Source organism: Trematomus bernacchii, unplaced genomic scaffold, assembly GCF_902827165.1.
Source record: "Trematomus bernacchii unplaced genomic scaffold, fTreBer1.1, whole genome shotgun sequence".
NCBI lineage: Eukaryota > Metazoa > Chordata > Actinopteri > Perciformes > Nototheniidae > Trematomus > Trematomus bernacchii.
Genome location: NW_022987869.1, coordinates 1,944,105 through 1,965,138, shown reverse-complemented (window position 1 = coordinate 1,965,138; position 21,034 = coordinate 1,944,105). Strand labels below are relative to the sequence as shown.

The following is a 21,034-nucleotide window of genomic DNA, read 5'->3' as shown; positions in this document are numbered from 1 at the left end:
AATCTCCCGCCCGCGACATACGAAGCAAAAAAGCCCGAAGTAAACTGGATATAAACTCCCCAAAACAGGCGAAAACCTACCACTGTCTCTGCCACCTCCCTCCATGCCTGGCTCCTCCGGTTTATATCCCGGTAGGTCTGGTCATAAAGCACCGGGTGATTGATTCGCTACCGCTAATTTCTCCTCCATTTTTTGGAATATGAGGAAATGACCTGCGGTATTTCTCTCCCAGCATACACGCCGTTTGATTGGCTGGAGCTTGAACTGTCAGATTTGCGTACACGGGATTTGATTGGCTGACGCTTCCACCTCAGCCTCAAAAGTTGAACATTGTTCAACTTTGGATCTTGAAAATCCTGAGAATCTCCGCTCGCCTGCCCACAATGCATTTCGGCGAAAGCGAAAAAAAGTGACGTCACCCCATTCAAAGTGAATGGGCAGAAGCGTTTCAAGATTTTTTAACGCTGCCGTGGAGACGGCCCGTTAGCAGTTGAAGTCGCATGAAGATTGTTCAAGTCTGAAGATTTTTTCCATTGACTTCAATGGTTAAAAATGTGATGAATTATGGGATGTATCTCTGGAATTATGAAAGTTATGAATAATCCAAATGATAGCCATCGATTCCCGACCGAGCTGAACGTTTTGATGTTTGAACGGAATTTCTGCGATGTTGAATGCAGGAGGAGAAGAGGTACAAAATTCCGGCGGAATAATAATAATTTTGTCCGTAGAATAACATTTAGTGGGAATGCTGTATCAGCATTCCCACTAAATTAAGGCAGCAGTTGCCAAACAAATGTATTGTTTACATGCTTTATTTACATGTTTACATGCTTTATTTATTTTGATAACTAAAATGCATCTTTCTTGTTTTCAAAGGGTTTTCACCTGCATAAAGTGACCCAGTCAGCAAAGACATTTAAGTGAACTGCTAAATAAAAAGTCTGAAAATAAAAGCTGTGTCATTGGAGTGGAATCCTGTTCTCAAAGTCCAGTAGATGCCTCAAGTCCCTTTCAAGTGGGGAATCTGCACAAAAACAGAGGAAACTTGACAATATGAAAATGCATGAATGTGTGAGTCAAAATATATAACTATTAGAGTGAAAATGTATGTAGGTGAGAGTGAAAATAAATGTATGTGAAAGGAGAATGTATGTGTGTGGGGGGACCAGTATGTACGGCCCCTCATAAAAAGGCTTTATAACACACATACAAATACTAAGCACCCCAGTGTATATATACATACTGTATATCATTTAGCATTCACTTATGATTAATCTTTGATTTATCCAATCTAATAATTGAAAATGTTATTTAAATCATGTTAAATTGTTGCCAAGAAACCTGTTAGCTCATGGCATCACAGTATCTGTGTTATTCAAGGTTATGTAAAATACAAACAAACAATGTATTTAGAATGAAAAAGTTTGATATAATTATAGTCATTATTACATATAATATGTTGTTATATAATATTATTGGATCTCTTAATCTATGCTTTGTGTCCTTCCCTTCACACGGGTACACCCATTCTGGCGGCCTTTAGGCTGCAGGTTAGCTGTTAGAGGCTGGTGACAGCAGAGAGTGAAGTGAATAGTCAAGAAAACTATTTGTATGCGAAGATAACAGTTTCATTTTTGGGTGATTAGCCTCCTTAGTTAAAAAATGACAGAAAAGTATAAACAAAACTTTTGCATTTAAAATGTGGTATTCCATTTCTGCCTGGGATTCATGTGTTTAAGTTTTAATATTACAAAAATGGTGACAGTTATTGATATCATATTTGCTTAATTATATGCTCTGCCTCGTGTCCAAATTTGGTGACATTCTGATCATTATTTCCAGAAAAAAATGGGATAAGGCCAACACGGCCTCATTCAGAGGAGCCTACATTTTCACTATTTTCAGTTATGGGAAAGTCCCAAACATTAACAAAAAAAAATACTTTTGCAGTAAAATAATTGTCTACAACCATCCGTTTCATAATCTAGACATGGAAAAACATGGTTGTGCTTTGTTCTACCTCGAGTAAGGGTATCTGGAAAACTAAAGCCTTTTCGGGGGATTTGTTCCTCTACTAATTGGGTTTATATGTTAGGAAATCTGGCTCTGAACCTAGGTCTAGGACGATTCACCTATGTTCTCCTGGTGTTGTTTATAAGTGCAGCTGTATGGGCTCTGGGGGAGGGATTGGGCTGTTATGGAAGAGGGAGGGAAAGAAAAGGAGGAGTTAGCAGCCATGCTGTTGGCATAGGGTGGAAGGAAATTCATTATTGACTTTCAAATAGGGGGGGGGGGGGGTATATTTCGAAATTAAGCAAGATTTGGACAATTCTGTGATTGGTCAAATGAAGGTGAAAACTCAAAATTAAGGATTTAAAAAAAATAATGTTTACACCGTTGTGTATATGTTACAACAATAAACCTTTGAATCTTCAATCTTGGAGTCTTAGAGAACAATAAAACAGAGTTATTATTACTTATAACCCTTATTACTGTGAGAGCCAACTTTGTGTACTGGAAGAGCATTTTAGAACATTATGGATATGCAGTAGCAAAAAAATGACAGCATTTACTTTACACAGACTTTATTTAATCGATAATTATGAAAATCAATGAATACACAAATACATTATTATTTAAAAATTCCCAAAACTTTGACTAGGTGACACTTGCCAGTGATTCCAGGGTTGTTCTTCATAATTATTATGGGACATGATAAATAGCATTGAAGGCTGTGTGTCAGCTTCCATCTTTTTTCTGCTACAGAGCTCTAATTGCACACCGCTAAGAGTGCTGGACTTTTGTATTGTACATGACAATACAAAATAAAGGGAATTGAGAACACAAGGTTGTTGGAAGTAATATCATGCTGTGGTAATTTTACACTGGAAAAATACAATTCTAGGCATGGGTTGATAACAAGCTCATTCAGCATTTCTCTAAGGAGTAGGGAGAGAAAGAGGGAAGAAAATCCTAAACTGCAGCGTTGGCTTCATGAAGACAAGGTGTTAGTAGGCTACTTTGGTTTTTTGATTCTCCCACTAGAACAGAAGTCAGGGGGGTAGGACGATGAAGTCGACAGAGGACTTGAGCTAACCCCTGGACTCCAGAGATCTGCAGGGAGATAGAGAATAACACTGCATATTGGTAAACTACACACCAAAAAATTATAGAAATATGGCCACAACAAAATTCATTTTTCTGTGAATAAAAAATGTAAATGTATTGCCTGCTTGGAAATGAGTCTGCTATTGACTCTTGCATGATAATAGGTACCAGGTTATTTTTCAATGGAATCGCGCACTGATTGACGCGGACTCGAACTTGGACTTGTGAATTCTCGCGCACGATGACTCGGACTCGACTTGTACATTGGCGCTCCGACTCGGATTCGAGCAAGTCTTGTCTCGAGTCTGATGTACTCTGTCCTGGCGTGTGCACCTGCGCGGCGAGTTCACGTACTGGGCGCGGCCCCGCTGTTCCAGTAGAGAGAGAGAGAGAGAGAGAGAGAGAGAGAGAGAGAGAGAGAGAGAGAGAGAGAGAGAGAGAGAGAGAGAGAGAGAGAGAGAGAGAGAGAGAGAGAGATAGAGAGAGAGAGATGAGAGAGAGAGAGAGAGAGAGAGAGAGAGAGAGGTTTGCATTGTTCTGAATGAGAGATAAACCTCTTACATGTGAACGTTTTGTGGAAGAACGATAACAGATATCTGTGAAATTTCAAAACGTGAAGCATGTCAAGGAAGTTGAGTATCTGATGTGTAATTTTTGTGTACTTTCTGGTTAATAATGTGGCCTTTTTGGCAGTTTAACTAAAGGTGTGCGGCTGCTGCTGTGAGGAAATATCTGCCTGAAATTACAATGGGTTTTAATGGAGACATGTTGAACGTTTTTGTCACTTCATGCCCTCAAGAGGCATTTTGTTTAATTATTTTTTGCTTAATTATTTGTCATTTTTCAAGCTACGAGATGTTTTCCTACGTTTGTCATGAAAAATGATGTCTCAGGAATGTAGGGTTTGGGAATTATGGCAGTTTTAAAAAAATATATGAAGGCAAATTTCAAGATTTGCTCCACTCTAGCTGTGACATCACGCACTCTAGTTAATGTTAAAATCTGAAGTAAACCTCTTTACCAAGGTCTGAACAATGTTTAATATCTCTAAAAGTAAGAATCAGATTTAAAAGTTGTGTTACATGAATAATGTCAGAAAGATGTGTAACATTTTAAAGTTGGAATGAGGTTTCTGAGTGAAAGTATGAATGAACAGTTAGCAGTTGAAGTAGCATGAAGATTTGTTGAAGTCTGAAGAATATCTCCATTGACTTCAATGGTTAAAGATGTGATGAATTATGGGATGTATCTCTGGAATTATGAAAGTTATGAATGATAGTGAAGTAATAGCCTGCGATTCCCGACCGAGCTGAACGTTTTGATGTTTGAACGGAGTTTCTGCGATGTTGAATGTGGGAGGAGAAGAGGGCCAAAATAAGTCGGCGGAATAATAATAATAATTTGTGTCCGTAGTATAACATATAGTTGGAATGCTGTATCAGCATTCCCACTATATGGCGGCCCTCAGATTAATTTATAAACAACGTAATTAATAAAAGAAAATTAAAAATATTTTTTATTATTTACTTGTAGTACTGATACCGTCCACTAGACTCCTAGTTACGTCGCGAGCTGCGTACATGATTTCGTTCGACAGCCAAATACCGCGAAATAATCTGTGACGCGTTTGTGTGTATTGTGTTTGTTTCCCGGGAAACACTCACAAGAAACACCGGCTGTTGTTATGCCTGCTGTGACGTTAAGTTACCGCTTGTAATTATGCCTTTACAAGCTTCAAAGTTGCATTTATCATCTGAATTTGGCGAAAACAAGTTTAATATTCTAAAAACCAAGACTTTGTTAATTTGAAATCAGATGAAAACAAACTGTCACGGACCCTGCCGTGTTATCTATGATTACTATACGCTTTTCATTCATAATTTCAGCGGGAGGGAGGGGGAGCGGCGCTGAGGAACAGCAGAGTGTGCGGGTTGACAGGTGTTTGTGTTGACATTCCCCTTATTGTGCGTCAGCAGAGACAGGCTACAAGTGTCTTAGGTTCAAGTTAGACAACTAATGTCTGGGTTAGTGTTCATGACTTCATGTTTATGTCATCTTAATGGTTAATTTTAATGCACACACATTTTCCGTGCTTTCCAATAGTTTAAAATAGTTTTATTCCACTGTTAAATAACCTGTTCAATACAAACATGCCACTTGTAAAAATTAAATAACATTTCTGTGAACTGATATTTGTTTAGTGAGTTTATTAGAGAATGTTCCCTGAAAGATTGTAAAATGTCAATGAAGATGTCAGACTTAAAGGTGGGGTAGGTAAGTTTGAGAAACCGGCTCGAGATACACTTTTTGTTATATTCCATGGAATGCTCTTAACATCCCGATAGCGATGAATATCTTAAGTGCTTTGACAAAAAATCCATAACAAAATTTCATCTGTGGAAGCCGTAGTACTGTAAAAAGCACGGCTAAAATAACTGGATGGCCTACCTGCCTGTCAGCCTTCCATCTGTGCACAAACTTATCTCGTGCCCTCATTGGTCATGTGCGCGTTCGTGTGTGTTGGAGGAGGGGCTCTGTAAGGAAGTTGCCGTTTTTTTTACCGGCTGTGTATTTTCAAATTCTAGCGCACTCGAGCTGGTTTCTCCAAAATTACCTACCCCACCTTTAATTTGTTAATAATTACATACAATACATGGAATTTGTGTGTGTGTGTGTTCCAAGTGAATCTGCGGCCCCCTGGTGGCCAGTACATAAATTATGTGGCCCCCACCACCACCATCCAAGTTGCCCATCCCTGGTCTATATGAATAAACTTCACTTGCTTTTCAATCTACTTAGGGCCCACACAACAGTGTTGGAGTGCTTTGATATAAGTGGCAAATTATTTACACTGACATTGGTGGCCACTGACGTTTTAAAAGCAAAACCAATAATAAGACAGCAGTATGTGATGTACCCACAATTAGTTATTACGGATCCGACTTGGATGGTTACTTAAATCCTCGATCAGCGCTGCCCTCATTTAGAGTTAAATCGCTGAAGTTGGTCATTTTTTTCTTACCGTAATCACAACAATCCTTTTCAAATCAATCAAATATTCTTTTAATTAATAATGTTAATAATCTAGTCGTTGATGAATTTAGCAACTAGCTGTGTATGACACGGTATAATTAGCAGGAAGCTGGTCATTAATTAGAGACAAACCTCAACCTGCATGTGTGCATGTGCCCCCTGTTTGTGCATGTGTGAACAGCCTCACGAGTAGCTAGTGTGTTGCTGTCGTCTGCGGGCACTTCTCATCTTCTCAAAGCGAGCCTCCATTTCCTCCAGGACCTTGGGGGTATAGCGGACCACCAGCTTCACTGAGCCCTGCGCCGCCTTCAGCAGCTCCACAGCCTTCTCATGGTGCTCCCCTTCAACACTCTGCATACAGGAAATTGTGTCAGTGACCTCAGCTTTAGCAGACTCTTACAAGCACAGATCTACGTATTTTGTTAGAAGCCTTGTAAACTGAACTATGGTCCAATGTTTTTATTTTGAGAACTGTTTATGAGGGGTTGTGGCTCCAGAAAAACACCTTTTACAGACCAAGCCTTGGCCTAATTTAATAAGAGGAAGAGTGATAACTTATTTGAAATACATTTTAGCACTGGCCACGAAGGACATTTTGAAATTTGGACAGGTAGGAACCCCCAGCCCTATGATAATGCCAAAGCTAAAAAGAGCCCTGTAACAGTGGGGTCTATTTCTTACACTCCCAACCTGGTGATGTACAACTCAGATTTATTGATCAGAATTAAAGGTGGTTTTCAAGAAGTTCACAGTGGGCCTGAGCTTCTGTATGTCTATTTTACTTCTGGGGTCTACACAGTCCAACAAACATTTACACACTATCCACATAAATACAACAAACATAAACACACAAAACAACTCATCTAATTTAATTAACTATCAAGTACAGAAGTGAAAACAAAATAATTATCCTTTTAACCGTCATTAGGCCAAACAGACACAGTTTAATTGTCATTTTCTGAAATATAGATATTGCTTTAACAAAAGTTTGAACTGATTTTGTGTTGCTTTGAATAATGTTCACCAGCATTGAATTCAAATGGCCATGGCTCTGTACATAACTGTTCTCTGTATCATATTCGTTTTTGCTTTAGGTAACATGAACCTTGTTTTTGTTGCAGATTGTGTTTGAACTTTTGTATATCTTTCATTGAAGCACTGTACAGAATTACAAAACAGAAATCAAGCTCAGACAGAACAAATGCATTAAAAACATTTCTAGGGACATCTGGTGGTGTAACTTCTTCAACTCCTCATGCAACCAACACCGCCTTCCTTGTTTTTCTCATGTTATCAATTAGTTTGGACCGTGTTTATTTATGATGAAAGTTATACCTCGCAGTTTTGCCTCTTTTACTTGTTGTTCTTACCACTCCATTGACGGACAGTAGCTGGTCTCCTCTCTTAAGCCCTCCCTGGCGATCGGCCACCCCCCCAGGGATCACTCTGGAGATGTAGATGGGGGAGTTCTGCTCTTTGCCCCCCATGATGTTAAAGCCAAGACCTTCTTCTGTCTTGGGCAGCTCCACTACCCTTGGGTGGGCGTGGCCCTCGCTGGCTGCAAAGGCTGCCACTGTGGCCTGGTCAGGAAAGCAACAATATGATAAGCAGGGTGATTTAGCCTAATGTGGGATTTTTTTTGTTGGGGTGCTTCCTGTTTGAAGGTTGCTCCACCCTCATCTGTGATTGGACATTTGAGAAGTCATGTGATTTTGATCACATGACATCACAGTTTCATTAGGCTTGTTTGAGATGAGCGAGACCGACGCAGACCTGCGCAATTGCGACCGCCGTCTTGCTAGTGCGTTGCATGATGGTTAGTCATTGTGTCCGACTTGCTCTGGAGGCTCGACTACATGAGACGTTGAAATCTCGCGGGACAAAGACGCCGGTAGCCTTGAGAGCGAGGCGGAGCAGTTTCTCTCCACGAGCTGCAGAAGCTAAATGCTTGATGGGAAACGACTTGCTGGTATCTCCAGCTGAGCGCTCATTGGTGGGTTTTACCCCGTGCTGGGGATGAAACTCTCCATTGGCTCGGCAAAAGTTTGTTGTTGTTTTGTGTCAGTTTTACGTCGCCACTTCCATTCACATTTTTCATCATTGTTCCACAATGTTTATCATCATGAAATTAATATCTATATATTGTATACTATACTTGCACTGCTTACCGTTTTCATACTTTATATATCTTAGCATATTCATACACACTGTTCATACTGTTCATACTGCTCACAGGCTGCTGTGTATATCTAGTGTATTCATACCCCTCACTGTTTTTTCATCATTCAATTCATTCTATATTTTATTCTGTAGATTGTGTACATTACTTTTCACTTTACTGCTTTATGCACTCCTGGTTAGAAGCTAAACTGCATTTCGTTGTCTCAGTACCTGTAATCTGTGCAATAACAATAAAGTTGAATCTAATCTTGAGCAGGAACAAATGTATTTACTTACATATCTGACATTAACGATTAAACACATTTGTGCATTCTTTATAAATGCAAACTGGTGAAGACCACTGACGGAAGTAGTTTTGAAAAGTAATAAGTGGTTCTGTCTTTTACATGTAGGATTCAACCCCCCTTGTATTGATTTGTTTTCAAATGAACAGACACTTGAGTCATTCATTTGTAGTGATATAATAATTGTGGGATTTCTATTGCATCCACTTCATCTGCAACGAAGAACGCCAACGCAATTTCCGCCTTTGCAAACCGAGTCAAGCCGACTCCGAGCTGTCTGACTTCAGGCGAGCTTTTTGAGACCTCCCCCGGCTGCAATCGGCTATTCTCGTCTACTTTCGAGGCGAGACGCAGCTCATCTCAAACAAGCCTAATGACTCTCATTTGTTTGAGGAAGACCTACACCCACTGGAGCTTAGGTGTCCCACATTAGGGAGTGTCCCACATTAAGGCAATTCACCCCATATCAAATATCTGTTTCATATTATAAAAAATAAAATACTGTGACACAATTTGCAACATAATCTCCAGTTATGTTGCAGAATGTGTCACACAAAGCTGTGTTGAATGAATATAAAGATTATCAGCAGCACTCTGATTGGTATTTTCCTAATCTTAAATTCAGTTTGCAGTATTTTGGTGTGCAGAGGGCATGGTGCATAGTTTGGCGGTTCAGTCAAATGAGGCGCTGCAAAGTGAGTTCTTGGTTCTACACTGAACAAAAATATAAACGCAACACTTGTTTTTGCTCCCATTTTTCATGGGCTGAAATCAAAGATCTAAGACTTTTCTATGTAAACAAAAGGCCTATTTCTCTCAAATATTGTTCACAAATGTGTCTAAATCTGTGTTAGTGAGCACTCTTTCTTTGCCGAGATAATCCATCCACCTCACAGGTGTGGCATATCAAGATGCTGATTAGAAAGCATGATTATTGCACAGGTGTGCCCTAGGCTGGTCACAATGTGAGCCACTCTAAAATGTGCACTTTTATCTTGAAAAGAGACATTTATTACTGTAGGAACGGCGGGGTCAGAAATCCAGTCAGTGTGACCACCATTAGCCTCACGCAGTGCAACACATCTCCTTGGCAGAGAATTGATCAGGTTATTGGTTGTGGCCTGTGGAATGTTGGTCCACTCCTCTTCAATGGCTGTGCGAAGTTGCTGGATGTTGGCAGGAACTGGAACACGCTGTCGTATACTCCGATCCAGAGCATCCCAACCATGCTCAATAGGTGACATGTGTACAGATCCTTGCAACATGGGGCCGTGCATTATCATGCTGCAACATGAGGTGATGGTGGTGGATGAATGGCACAACAATGGGCCTCAGGATCTCCTCACGGTATCCCTGTGCATTCAAAATGCCATCGATAAAATGCACCCGTGTTCGCTGTCCATAACATACGCCTGCCCATACCATAACCCCACCGCCACCATGGGCAACTCGATTCACAACGTTGACATCAGCAAACCGCTCACCCACATGAGTCAATATTAAGTTTATGTGTGAAGATCCGTGGTGCTGCTTTCCTGTTCTGCCTATCCCTTAACCCCGTGACGTTTCACTATCAAGGGATAGACGTTAAGAGCTGATTTTTGGACTATTCGACTGCAACCCAGTTTTGGATAGTCTGCCGTGGTTTCATTCCATTTCATAGAGCTGTTTGACGCTCGGCGTAACCTTGGCACACTGCCACTCCAACATCCAATCACAGAGCTTGAAGATTAATCACGGGGTTTGTCAAGCAAAGGGACTGTAGTCCCAAACGATAGCTGAGGATTATGGGTAGTGTAGTGTCTTCGGTCATCCTAAACTCCGAAAAAACGATTTGTTTCTCCGAATCGAAGGGGGAAAACACAAAAGCATTGTACACAATTTAAACCAATCAATGTTGTGTAATTAACAAGGATAAACTGATGTTTTTAGTTGATGAGTACTGCAGGTTACTATGCAAACTTCGAGACCGAAACTACTGTTTTCACCCCACGCTGTTGCCTGGCAACGCAATTCTGTTGATAGTTAGTTCATATCGCATTAACACCATATCCCAACGTGCATTGCGGCTAAAACATCCAATTACCGAGCTTCAACCATAGCTGAGGATCTTGGGTAATCAGTTCAGTGGGTGTGTATTGCCTACGTCTGTTTCCGGTGACTTTATTTTGAAATTCAGTTCCTGACGGACGGCAAAAAAGCCAGATATTATAGAATTAAACAAATAAATAAAAACAAGGATAATTGTGTGTTATTGTTGAGTAAATAACAGTGTGTTATTTAGAAAGGAATAACAAATTAGAAGGAAAAAAGATTAAAAAAAAATATATTTCAGTATTCTGAGCCCCATTGATTTTCTTCACGGACGACAAAAAAATTCCGACATTATACGATTTAAAATAAAAACAATAATCGTGGCTTGATATTGAGTAAGAAAAAGGTTTTATGAACCACACAGCTTCTGGTCTTCCAAGAGCCGACTGGACAAAAAGACGTGGTGCAGGCACGAAACATACTACCAATAGAAATACATTGCTTTTAAAATCGTTCTGTGTGACACGGAAAAAAGGGGAAAATCGTGTTGGTGAACACGAATCACTAGATTACATTTCGTGACTATAACACGAAATGCAGTGAGACTGGGTTGTTCCTGAAGAGGAGGTCGAATTAGCAGTTCCCTCGGTAAAACTGCACATCCACCTTTGCTGTAAGATCTGGAAGGACCCAAGCTCGGCTCTCCTCCAGACAACAGCCAGAAATCATCAATCTGCTAATCGCCACAGACGTGCTGCTCCCCAGTACACCCCGGGTCAGCCAGTTTGGTTATCTTCAAGCTCCCTAGGACCATGAGAATCCTCCACACCTCCATGTTTCCCAAATCAAGCCAGTTTACACAAGCGATCTGTTAACTTTTTTCCAAGTTCCAAGTCCCAAGTCTCAGTGTTTGCATTGTTGGTTCAGTCCTGCCGCTCCCTGTGAGCATTACAATACAGTATGAGACTATTTTAATCCCAAAAGCTGCAGTTGGTTTGGTTCTGAATTAAAAACATATGAACAAGAGGAATGATAACAGCAAGCAACCTGAGAGGATTTAATCACATGCATATGAAGATAGAAAAACCACACACCTCCTATATATAGTATGTATATTTATAAAAAAATAAGGCCTTATGTCTCTATGACATTTCGTTTGTGCAATAGTGAAGTTATTCATAACTAAAAGGTTATTAGTTTGCATGTAATACCTTGGCAGTTGCCTGTGCTCGCACCTCTGGTCCTCCAACAATGTCCAGAGTGTCATAGAGCTGCTCATATACCTGAGGGGCCACGAGCAGATTACAGAGGAATCAGACCAACATATGAATGTAGTTAAGAGAAATACACTGGATAAACAGGTGAAAAACATCTGAGACCAAAAAGTTGACCCATTTCCCACAATTCCTTAAATGCATCCCAAGGAGCAAATAAAGCAAGTTTTTATGTGAGTGCTCTGATTATTAAATGTATTGTTTGATTCTGAAACGGTTTACTTATGTTGTTATTTAGCACGTCAACAGCCAGGATTTCCCACTCAGTCACATCAACCTGCGCCTGGCTGCTTCTGTAGACTGTAGATTGTCACATTAAGCCAATTTGTGAATTTAATTCAAAGTAAATATATAAATTGCCATAAACACTGTTATGCTCTGGCAGAGATAATAAAATACAGCTGTATAACAAAACCAAGACAGTTGATGCTGATGCCACTGTGCCTCCTGTCATATTTAATTGATGTCACTTTAAAAATGACCGCTCAGAGGAAACATTTCATTAAATGCATGTTGCCTTGACTCTTCTCCCCTTAAGTCACTTCCTCGCCTCTTCTGCTCACATCTCTCTTTAGCTGGACACAGAGCTGAGGGTTGCTGTTGAATAGTGAAAAGAACCAAACTTATGTATTTTCCTATAAAATGTTCCTTAAAGGTGGGGTAGGTAAATTTGAGAAACCAGCTCAAGATCGCTAGAATTTGAAAATACACAGCCGGAAAAAATCTGCCACTTCCTTACAGAGCCCCTCCTCCAACACACACGAACGCGCACATGACCAATGAGGGCACGAGATAAGTTTGTGCACAGATGGAAGGCTGACAGGCAAGTAGGCCATCCAGTTATTTTAGCCGGGCCGGCTAAAATGATTGGTCGTGCTTTTTACAGTATTACGGCTTCCACAGATGATATTTTTGTATGGATTTTTTGTCAAAGCTCTTAAGATATTCATTGCTATCGGGATGTTAAGAGCATTCCATGGAATATAACAAAAAGTGTATCTCGAGCCGGTTTCTCAAACTTACCTTACTTACTAAACTTCCACCTTTAACTTCACTGAAGCACATAATGGGGTTCACAAAAGATTTGAACGATTCATCGGGACTAAGGAAAACACAACCGTGGTGCTAAGAATCCGACTGTACCTACACTGGGCCACGTGATGATACAATGTAGATATGCCTATTGCCTATTGTCAATTCATCAGGAAGGAAACACTATGTGTAAGATGTGTAAAGAAATGGGCTGGAGCACTCCAGTATTTTGCCCCCAGAATTCCCCTCACCCACCGCTGTATATCCATACCTCTCTGATGGCAGCACAGAATTTGCTCTGCAGGACTCTCTGGAGGGCCTGCAGTTTTGGAGGAGGCAGTTCCCCACTCCGCTGCAGACGGTCCAGCAGCTCGATCACCCTGCACACATCTTACAGACAAAACACACAAGCTTATATTACCCACACCTGCAGCGATTTTCGTGGGTAAGTTTTGCTGAAGCTATTAGCTCTCTCTGCTCAGTATATGTCATCAAACAGTGTGAACCGCTATCAATGCTGTGTTTAAAGTGTCTTAAAGGAACATGTGAGAGAGAGAGAGCGGACAGCAGACCCAGTGAGGAAGAAAGCCTGTGTTGTGTGGAGTTACAGAGTTTAGCTGGATTATTTCAGGTATGGTAACAATGCAGCTGATTAACGTAAGTAACCAAAGTTATAACAGAAGTATACTGATTACTGTCAAGTTAGCAACATGTTGGAACAGTCTTTATTATTTATGAAAGCGGATCTTATTTACAACAGCTGAATAATTTAAGTACCAGCTGCTGGTAGACTGTCTCTATGTTTCACAGACTCTTAGATCTTTTACTTTCACAGTTATCGCCAAATTTGTACTGTATATTTTTTGTCCAAGCTGCATATGATCTGTTTGAAAGCCTATTGAAATGCTTTAAACAGCATTGTATAAGTCATGCTGTAACCTGTCAACACTGTAATCATGTTTGACTGTGGACCAGATAAATGTGTTGTGCTTACATTAGTATTTACTACCTGTAATTAGGGAATACAATTAGTACATTCAGTCAGGATGTTAAACAGAACAGGACATTTTTAATCCAAAAAATGACAAAACCCTCCTTCAAAATAAAACAGTTTATTCAAAGACAATATTTTTAAATATAAATTGGGTAAATGCATGATTCTGAAGTGGTGTCAGCTGGTTGTCTGACAGTGATGCTGCTTCTCTTCTGAGGGTCTGTGTGATGTGAGTCTGGAAACTTCCAACAGGAGCTTCAGGTCACTCACCTGTAAAACAGCAGATTCACTGTTACATTATACTATCCTCAATAACATCAAATTGTATGACAGGAGGAAAAGGTAACGTTTACTGCAAAATATAGTACATGTGAAGTTATGTCAACAGTGTTAAACATGATAGGAATAAGAGGAATAAGAAACATTGTAAACGTATTGAGAGGTTCAAATAATGACCAAGTGTGCCCAGAGAGACCTGGAGGGGTTATGTTACACTGGAAATGCAATGCAACTGGCTAAATAACATTGTCACTATTGGATCATTCGAGAATTGGAGAATTTAGACAGCAAAACTACTGAAAGAAACTTTTAAACTCTTTATTTTATAATTTTCTGGATTTTCCTTTTCAGGAAATGCAACCCTGTAACTGAACTGTAACCAAGTTATAGTAACAGGTTTGCAAATCAATGCTCAAAGCTTTTACCTCAGGAATTATTGCTAGCTGCAGAATGTTTACTACTACTACTTTCAAGACAAGGACAAACAAAAGAAAGATAACTTTGAAACAAACTTATCTTATTCTGATAATAGGAGGAACAGGGTTGCATTTGTTTGACTGCCACACTCGTTATAGACTGAGAGAATAGAAAAATATGTAAATAAAAGAGAGGACTTACATATAGTCTACCCATGGCAGTAGCCATCAATTCAATTACTGTTGTTTAAAATATGTTTATGATTTATTTTACCATTACAAGAGACATATACTGTATCAACAAAATAATAGCAAAGAAAACAAATAAAAGCCTGTTTTAAAAGTTGTTCACCAAGAAGGAGGGACAAGAAAAAAAGGACTCTTTTTAGGTGGTACACGAGAGCCATTTCAGAAATTCCAAATAATTCAAATAATATTTTTAAACCCTGCAACTTGAATTACACATTGTCAAAGGGAAAGTATATTTAACAAAACAAGTGCATGTTTTAACATTTGGGCATGGATATTTGGAATTGCATAGGTGGTACAGAACATTTCCTCAAATTCTGGAATAACCCTAATATTTCAGTAAGTCCATCTGAATCCTGACAGCACAGTAGCTCTCAACTTAAAGGTCACCTATTATACAAAATTCACTTTTTGATGTCTTTTATACATAAATGTGTCCCTGGTGTGTAAGGAGACTCACAAAGTATCCGAAAATAAAACCCTATTTCTTTTCCTCCGTACCCAAATCTCTAGAAACGGGGGAACAACGGAGCTGATCCAGATTTGCTGCTGAAATGACAACATTACTCAAATGTGGGCTGGCTTTACGCCCACGGCCCCATCAGAAACGTCGCTGTATCAGAAACAATGCTCGACGTCTTAGTCCTTTAGATATGTTTTTTATAGATATGGCCAGTGGCGACTGGTCATTAGGGGCACAGCCCCACCTAGTGTCAGCAGAAAGTATTAAAATAATAATTACCAAAAAAATACATCTTAAAATATATTTTACGATCATGTTTAATCATCTGATTCGTCTGTACATTGCTGTTTTAGTCTGTGTTCTTCTAATTAGTGTCTACAGTGTGCCTATTGAGCCGTTTTGAGCGACGTGGGTCAAGCCCCGATCAAGCTCTGTCTCTCACTGTCTAAGTGAATGGTGACTGTAAAAACGACACTGCGCATGCAGAGTATTTTTCTATTCAATGTGTGCGGCAAAAAAATAATCACCATAGGGGCACTGTGCTGACATACCCACCAAACGTCATCTCACATAATTCAGAACTGATTGGCTGTAAGTACGTGTGCCGCGAAAAGTGTAGTGTGTGAAGAGGAGACGAGAGAGGTGCAGTGACGCGTCCTAAAACCAGGAAGTAAGCTGCGCATGGCTTCCCTCGACGAAAAAGCAATGAGATTTCTCCATAGGATTTTAGAAAATAGCTCGAAATAAGATCTGTGGGAAACGTACCTGTTAGATAAATGCACGTTTTGTTCAGCCGGATAATATCCACATGTCTACCCTACTTTTATAATTTTCTTATCATAAATCTATCGATCATAATAAATCTATCGATTAGATTTATGATTCGACTTTTGAACCTACAAGAAGATAAGGAGGACTTTTACAAAAAAGTAAGAGATTTTTGTCCAGAAGGATAGGCAAATGGACTTCATCTTCAAGTCAAGGTAAGACCACAATTTTATTGAAAATGGGATCTTACTAAGAGAGAAAAATCCAATATTTAAATAATAAGATTACATTTTTTGGGTATCCTTTTGTTGAACTGTCTGTTTAAAATTAATCGAAGTATCAGACAAAAAAAGCTTTTGAAAATAATAGAATATTTTGATTTAGGTCAAAATATAATATTTGTAAACCTGAAGAGTCAGTGCCAGTGCCTCACCAGCCATGAACCTCACTGAACGTCACTGCAGAAGCTTATATATAAACTAGGGCTGTCAGTCGATTAAAATATTTAATCGCGATTAATCGCATGATTGTCCATAGTTAATCGCGATTAATCGCACATTTTTCATCTGTTCTAAATGTACCTTAGAGGGATATCTTTCAAGTTTTTAATACTCTTATCAACATATGAGTGGAACATTACAAATATTCGCCTCAATTCAACCTGGAACCTCTCTCATACAATAATACAAAGTGTGTGTGTGTGTGTGTGTGTGTGTGTGTGTGTGTGTGTGTGTGTGTGTGTGTGAATGTGGAGACACTGTGATGGATCGTTGGAGCTATGTGCAGCTCAAGGCATATATGCTCGAACGGGAGCTGCCTGGACGCTGCAATCATGTTGCGCGCACTATCCGTGCTGAGTGTGCTGACTTTTCGTACAATGTCCCACTGTCTGGCTACCTGCATAAAGTCAAGTGCTCGGCGCAGTTGTCGGCGAAATGTCGCTCCTCTGTTTTCATTGAAACAGCTCCTTATATCCGTTAGCGCAGCTAGCTAGCACCAGATGCTAACAACAACAACAACACGTAAGGTGTGCCTCGCTCGAGTCGCGCCACACATACACACACCCTCCCGGTCCTCCCGATGGCCAGTCCGGGCCTGCCGGTGAGCGTGGAAGTGTGGTCTGCCACTTGTGGGCGGCAGGAGCGGGGCTGTCAGCATCAGCTTGTAGATGGTATTTTAAACTCGATGCGCTCTGAAACTACGGGGCGGCCGAGGACAAAAAATACACATGCGTTAATCGCGTTAAAATAATTAGTGGCGTTAATTATTTTTGCGTTAACGCGTTATTAGCGCGTTAACTTGACAGCCCTAATATAAACATCTACGTTTTTTGTGCCCCACCACTTTTGTATATATAAAAACGCCACTGGATATGGCCCTATAATATATTGTTAAAATATAGAATAATAGGTGAGCTTTAACGAAGTCAGCTAAATGAACAGTAAAACAGTAAAACTCGTACAGTAATGGCAAAACTTACAGCTTTGAAGTTGGTTGTGTAGTCACGGAGAGTTGGTATGGACCCATTCTTTGTCTCAGTTAAAACGGATATCCAGCTGTGCAGGGTTGAGCTGCCCATTTTGTGACACAATCGCCGATGGTCCTGGATATCATATGGTGTATGCCTGATGTTCATTGGTAAGTTTGGCAGGGGTTACCATGATCACTGTATGGCTTGCTCCGACCGACCAACACATTATTATTGACGTCAAAGAGTATAAATCGTATCCGCTCTATTTTGAGACTGGTTTTCAAATAGGGGGAAACATTTGAAGTTTGTTTATCCTTACACCTTGGGAGTCTCTTCACACCGGTACAAACATATGTAGGTGTAGCAGCAAGAGCATTTGGCATCCTCTGTGACCTTGAACGTTCAAAAAACATTGACTTTAGAGAGAAGGAACCACAAATGTTAAAATGCTAAGGATTTATTCCTTCACCACTCTTATTATCAACAGAGTGCGAATAGACACTGGTTCTCGTTATGATTTAAATAACGCATTTGTAATCACAGTGGCGGAAATGCGCCTGAATGACAGCCATTCAAATGTAATGTTGATGAGACTGTGGCCGTTTCTCAATTGCGAGGATGCTGGCTTGGTAGCACAGCCGAGCCGAGCATCTTGCTTCAGAAGCAAGGCAAGAATACTTCCTGGCATTCGGAAAACAAAGAGTGGAACAGGCTAGCAAGTGTGCGTCATATGAGAGGCCCCGCCTTACATCTTCCGCCACAGATTTCAATAGTATGAAGCTGCAGCCTCGGAGGAGGATGCACTCTCAGGACCGCATGCACTCTCAGGACCGCATGCACTCTCAGGACCCTAGTTGTTTTGCAACATCGCCACCTAGTGAGCAGGAGACATGAATATGAACGACAACGCAGAGAGTGTGAGTAGTGTGAAGTGCTTTTAAAGTTTTATTTGTTTAACATTAATAACAATTCCGGTGTCTTGAAATGAAGTGTGATTAGCTAACATTAACTATGATAGTCTTAAGGCAATACAAACAAACATCTGTTAGCTTATGATAGCTTCTAACAGTATTAAAGGCACTAAAAACAATTATTTGTTAGCTATAGCTTTCGGCAAAAGCTAATTCCAAAAGGAAGCCCACTTCAACTGGCTTGACAGTAAGTTTATAAAGTGTCTTTACTTCTGCCTTCTCCTATCCTAGTATTATGAAGTTGATTGACTAAGAGTAAGGTCAGCTAAATTAAGGAAGGTTTTGTTGTTTTTCTGTCTGAATTGTAATTTTCTTATGACATTCTACTTCAGGTGTCGTCAACTGGAATGTCTTCTCAGAGGGACACAAAAGGGAATTTCGGAAGGAATACCAAATTTCCAGGTGCTTTTACTGCGACAACCTTTATAAGGACGTTGGCACAGGCTACCGGGGAAGTGGACGGCGAGGAGTGTTGCAGGGTTTTTACTCAGAAGAGGGCTTCCCGGGGTACTGCAGCTGTTGCTGTTGTCTGGTGGTTGAGGGAACAGCAGACCCCGCCTCACCCCAGTGAAGAATCCACAGTGCCCAATAAATAAAAATGTATTCTGCACTGAAATTCCTCTCGTCAAATTGCATGTTTATCTTTTGCAGCCTGGTGCATAAACACACTAACAGTTGTTTTTGAGTAATCTAGCACCTCTTCAAAGACACATTTGATTTGATTTATTTCGAACGTGTAATACAATAAAATATATATATATATAATAATGAAATGAAACAAGAGAATTATGATACTGTAGAAACATAAGCAGTATCAAATTGATTCAAAGGAGTTTACACTTATTTAACCCCACCCCTTCTCCCAAAAACTAAATTAACAGTTTTCTTTTAACAAAATATACATCTAAATGTATGTCTACATACAATATACATTTACAATTATAAATAGATTATATCATTATTACTACAATATATATATATATATATATATATTTATGTTGTATGTCAAATTTGATAAAGACAAATATAAAAGACTATCTTTTTACATCTGACATACAAAATACATTTGTTATTAAAAATCAAAAACATATTAACAACTTGTTAATAATAATAATGTAATTTCAGTAAGAAAAACATATTTTCATGCATTTTTAGATGGTTAATAACAAGCATTACAATGTCTAAAGAGACTCGCAGTGTATGAGACTCAATACTCGCTGGTTGTACTTTTGCGGTCATCCAATCCGCTAGGTGGCGATGTTGCAAAACAACTAGGGTCCTGAGAGTGCATGCGGTCCTGAGAGTGCATCCTCCTCCGAGGCTGCAGCTTCATACTACTCACAGATTTGGGGAAATTGGTCCATGCGCAAAGCATTGTGGGGATTTTAAGGACGCGAAGTCTACCCATGCGCAGCCTCGAAATTTCCCCCAAACCAAGGACGCGGCCTCGGTGGAATTCCAAGTATGCTGGAGATTGGAACAGTCCTTCGGCGGCACTCGATGACGTAGCATCCTTGAAATATTGGCTTGGAAGCCAATATCCTCGCGATTGAGAAACGGCCTGTTTTAGGCTTGACCGCACCTAAACTGGCTGCATCCGCGTCATAGCTTTAACCAGAGGTGCACGCGCTGCACCGCGCGAACTACTCTCAGAAATAAGCACGATCAGACTTAGTCATTCGATGTTTATATAGCAAACTGGGCAATGAAGCACGTTTGCACTAAAGGTTGTCCTTTATCCACTGGCATTGTGTGAACGGATATTGCAGTTAATGAAAAGAAAGAAACGTGCGAGTGCCCGAGTTATTGCTCGTGCTTCAAACATGTGTAGGAATAAACGCGGCATATACACTAATGTGAATTACTTGATAACCAAGAAATAACGCCTTCATGTGTACTATTGTCATTTTAGTCAAAGAACCAACTGTGCATCGCTGCCATCTTTAGAAAAGGCTGCGGTGTTTTTTTTAATCTACAGTTCTGTTAGCCAGCCCAATGCAGAGTGGACGTTACCTCTCTCCAGGCAGAGCGGCTCTGTCATGGCCGCCATGTCTGCTTCCTTGGCAGGGTGATAGTAAGAGGACATCATTCTGGTCTCCTCCGGTCCAGGCTGCCCGTCTAACACTCCGTAATTGAGCAGAAACTGGTTCACAGATATGCGTGTTCCATCTTCGATGAAAGCATGTGAGGGTCGGTAGCAGGGTGAGGCTGGTGGTGCTGGGTGAGGCTCAGCGTCCTGTGCTCACTGCGGGCTGTATAATGAGCAGCTCAGCATCTTCTGGAAGAACCAGGAGCGCGCTTCAACTGCGCGCATTTAAAGCTGAGCCAAATAACTACATGTCATATTCTAATACAAATGTCCACACCAGTTGTTCCACACAACATTATTGATGCTGTTCAAATCAATTGTGAACATATTGTTACATGTTCAAGTACCTATGGCCAGCTTACTTTTATACTGCATTTAGATGATT

General features: G+C 40.2%; 1 protein-coding gene and 1 long non-coding RNA gene across 2 annotated transcripts; one reads left to right on the top strand and one right to left on the bottom strand.

Annotated features, from left to right (window-relative positions):
• Nucleotides 1-2,571: 2,571 nt before the first annotated feature.
• Nucleotides 2,572-20,846, bottom strand: lin7b (lin-7 homolog B (C. elegans)). The gene is made up of 6 exons (XM_034113574.1): nt 20,574-20,846; nt 13,221-13,339; nt 11,855-11,926; nt 7,515-7,724; nt 6,332-6,495; nt 2,572-3,117 (listed from the first exon to the last, which is right to left on the bottom strand). Exons 1-6 carry the CDS (start codon nt 20,647-20,649, stop codon nt 3,096-3,098), a joined length of 663 nt encoding a protein of 220 aa, XP_033969465.1. The 5' UTR covers nt 20,650-20,846; the 3' UTR covers nt 2,572-3,095.
• On the top strand, nt 18,459-19,176 carry LOC117469193. Its single transcript, XR_004554569.1, has 2 exons — nt 18,459-18,506; nt 18,893-19,176. It is a non-coding gene; the product is annotated as an uncharacterized LOC117469193 (long non-coding RNA).
• Nucleotides 20,847-21,034: the final 188 nt, after the last annotated feature.

Excerpts from the sequence above, each read along its gene's own strand:
- lin7b (XM_034113574.1), bottom strand. The coding sequence starts at position 20,649 with ATGATGTCCTCTTACTATCACCCTGCCAAGGAAGCAGACATGGCGGCC. Across the intron at positions 11,927-13,220 it reads TCTGTGCTGCCATCAGAGAG|GTATATGAGCAGCTCTATGA; the intron begins GTATGGATATAC and ends GTGGCCCCTCAG. Across the intron at positions 3,118-6,331 it reads CAGCAACACACTAGCTACTC|ATCTCTGGAGTCCAGGGGTT; the intron begins GTGAGGCTGTTC and ends ATCTCCCTGCAG.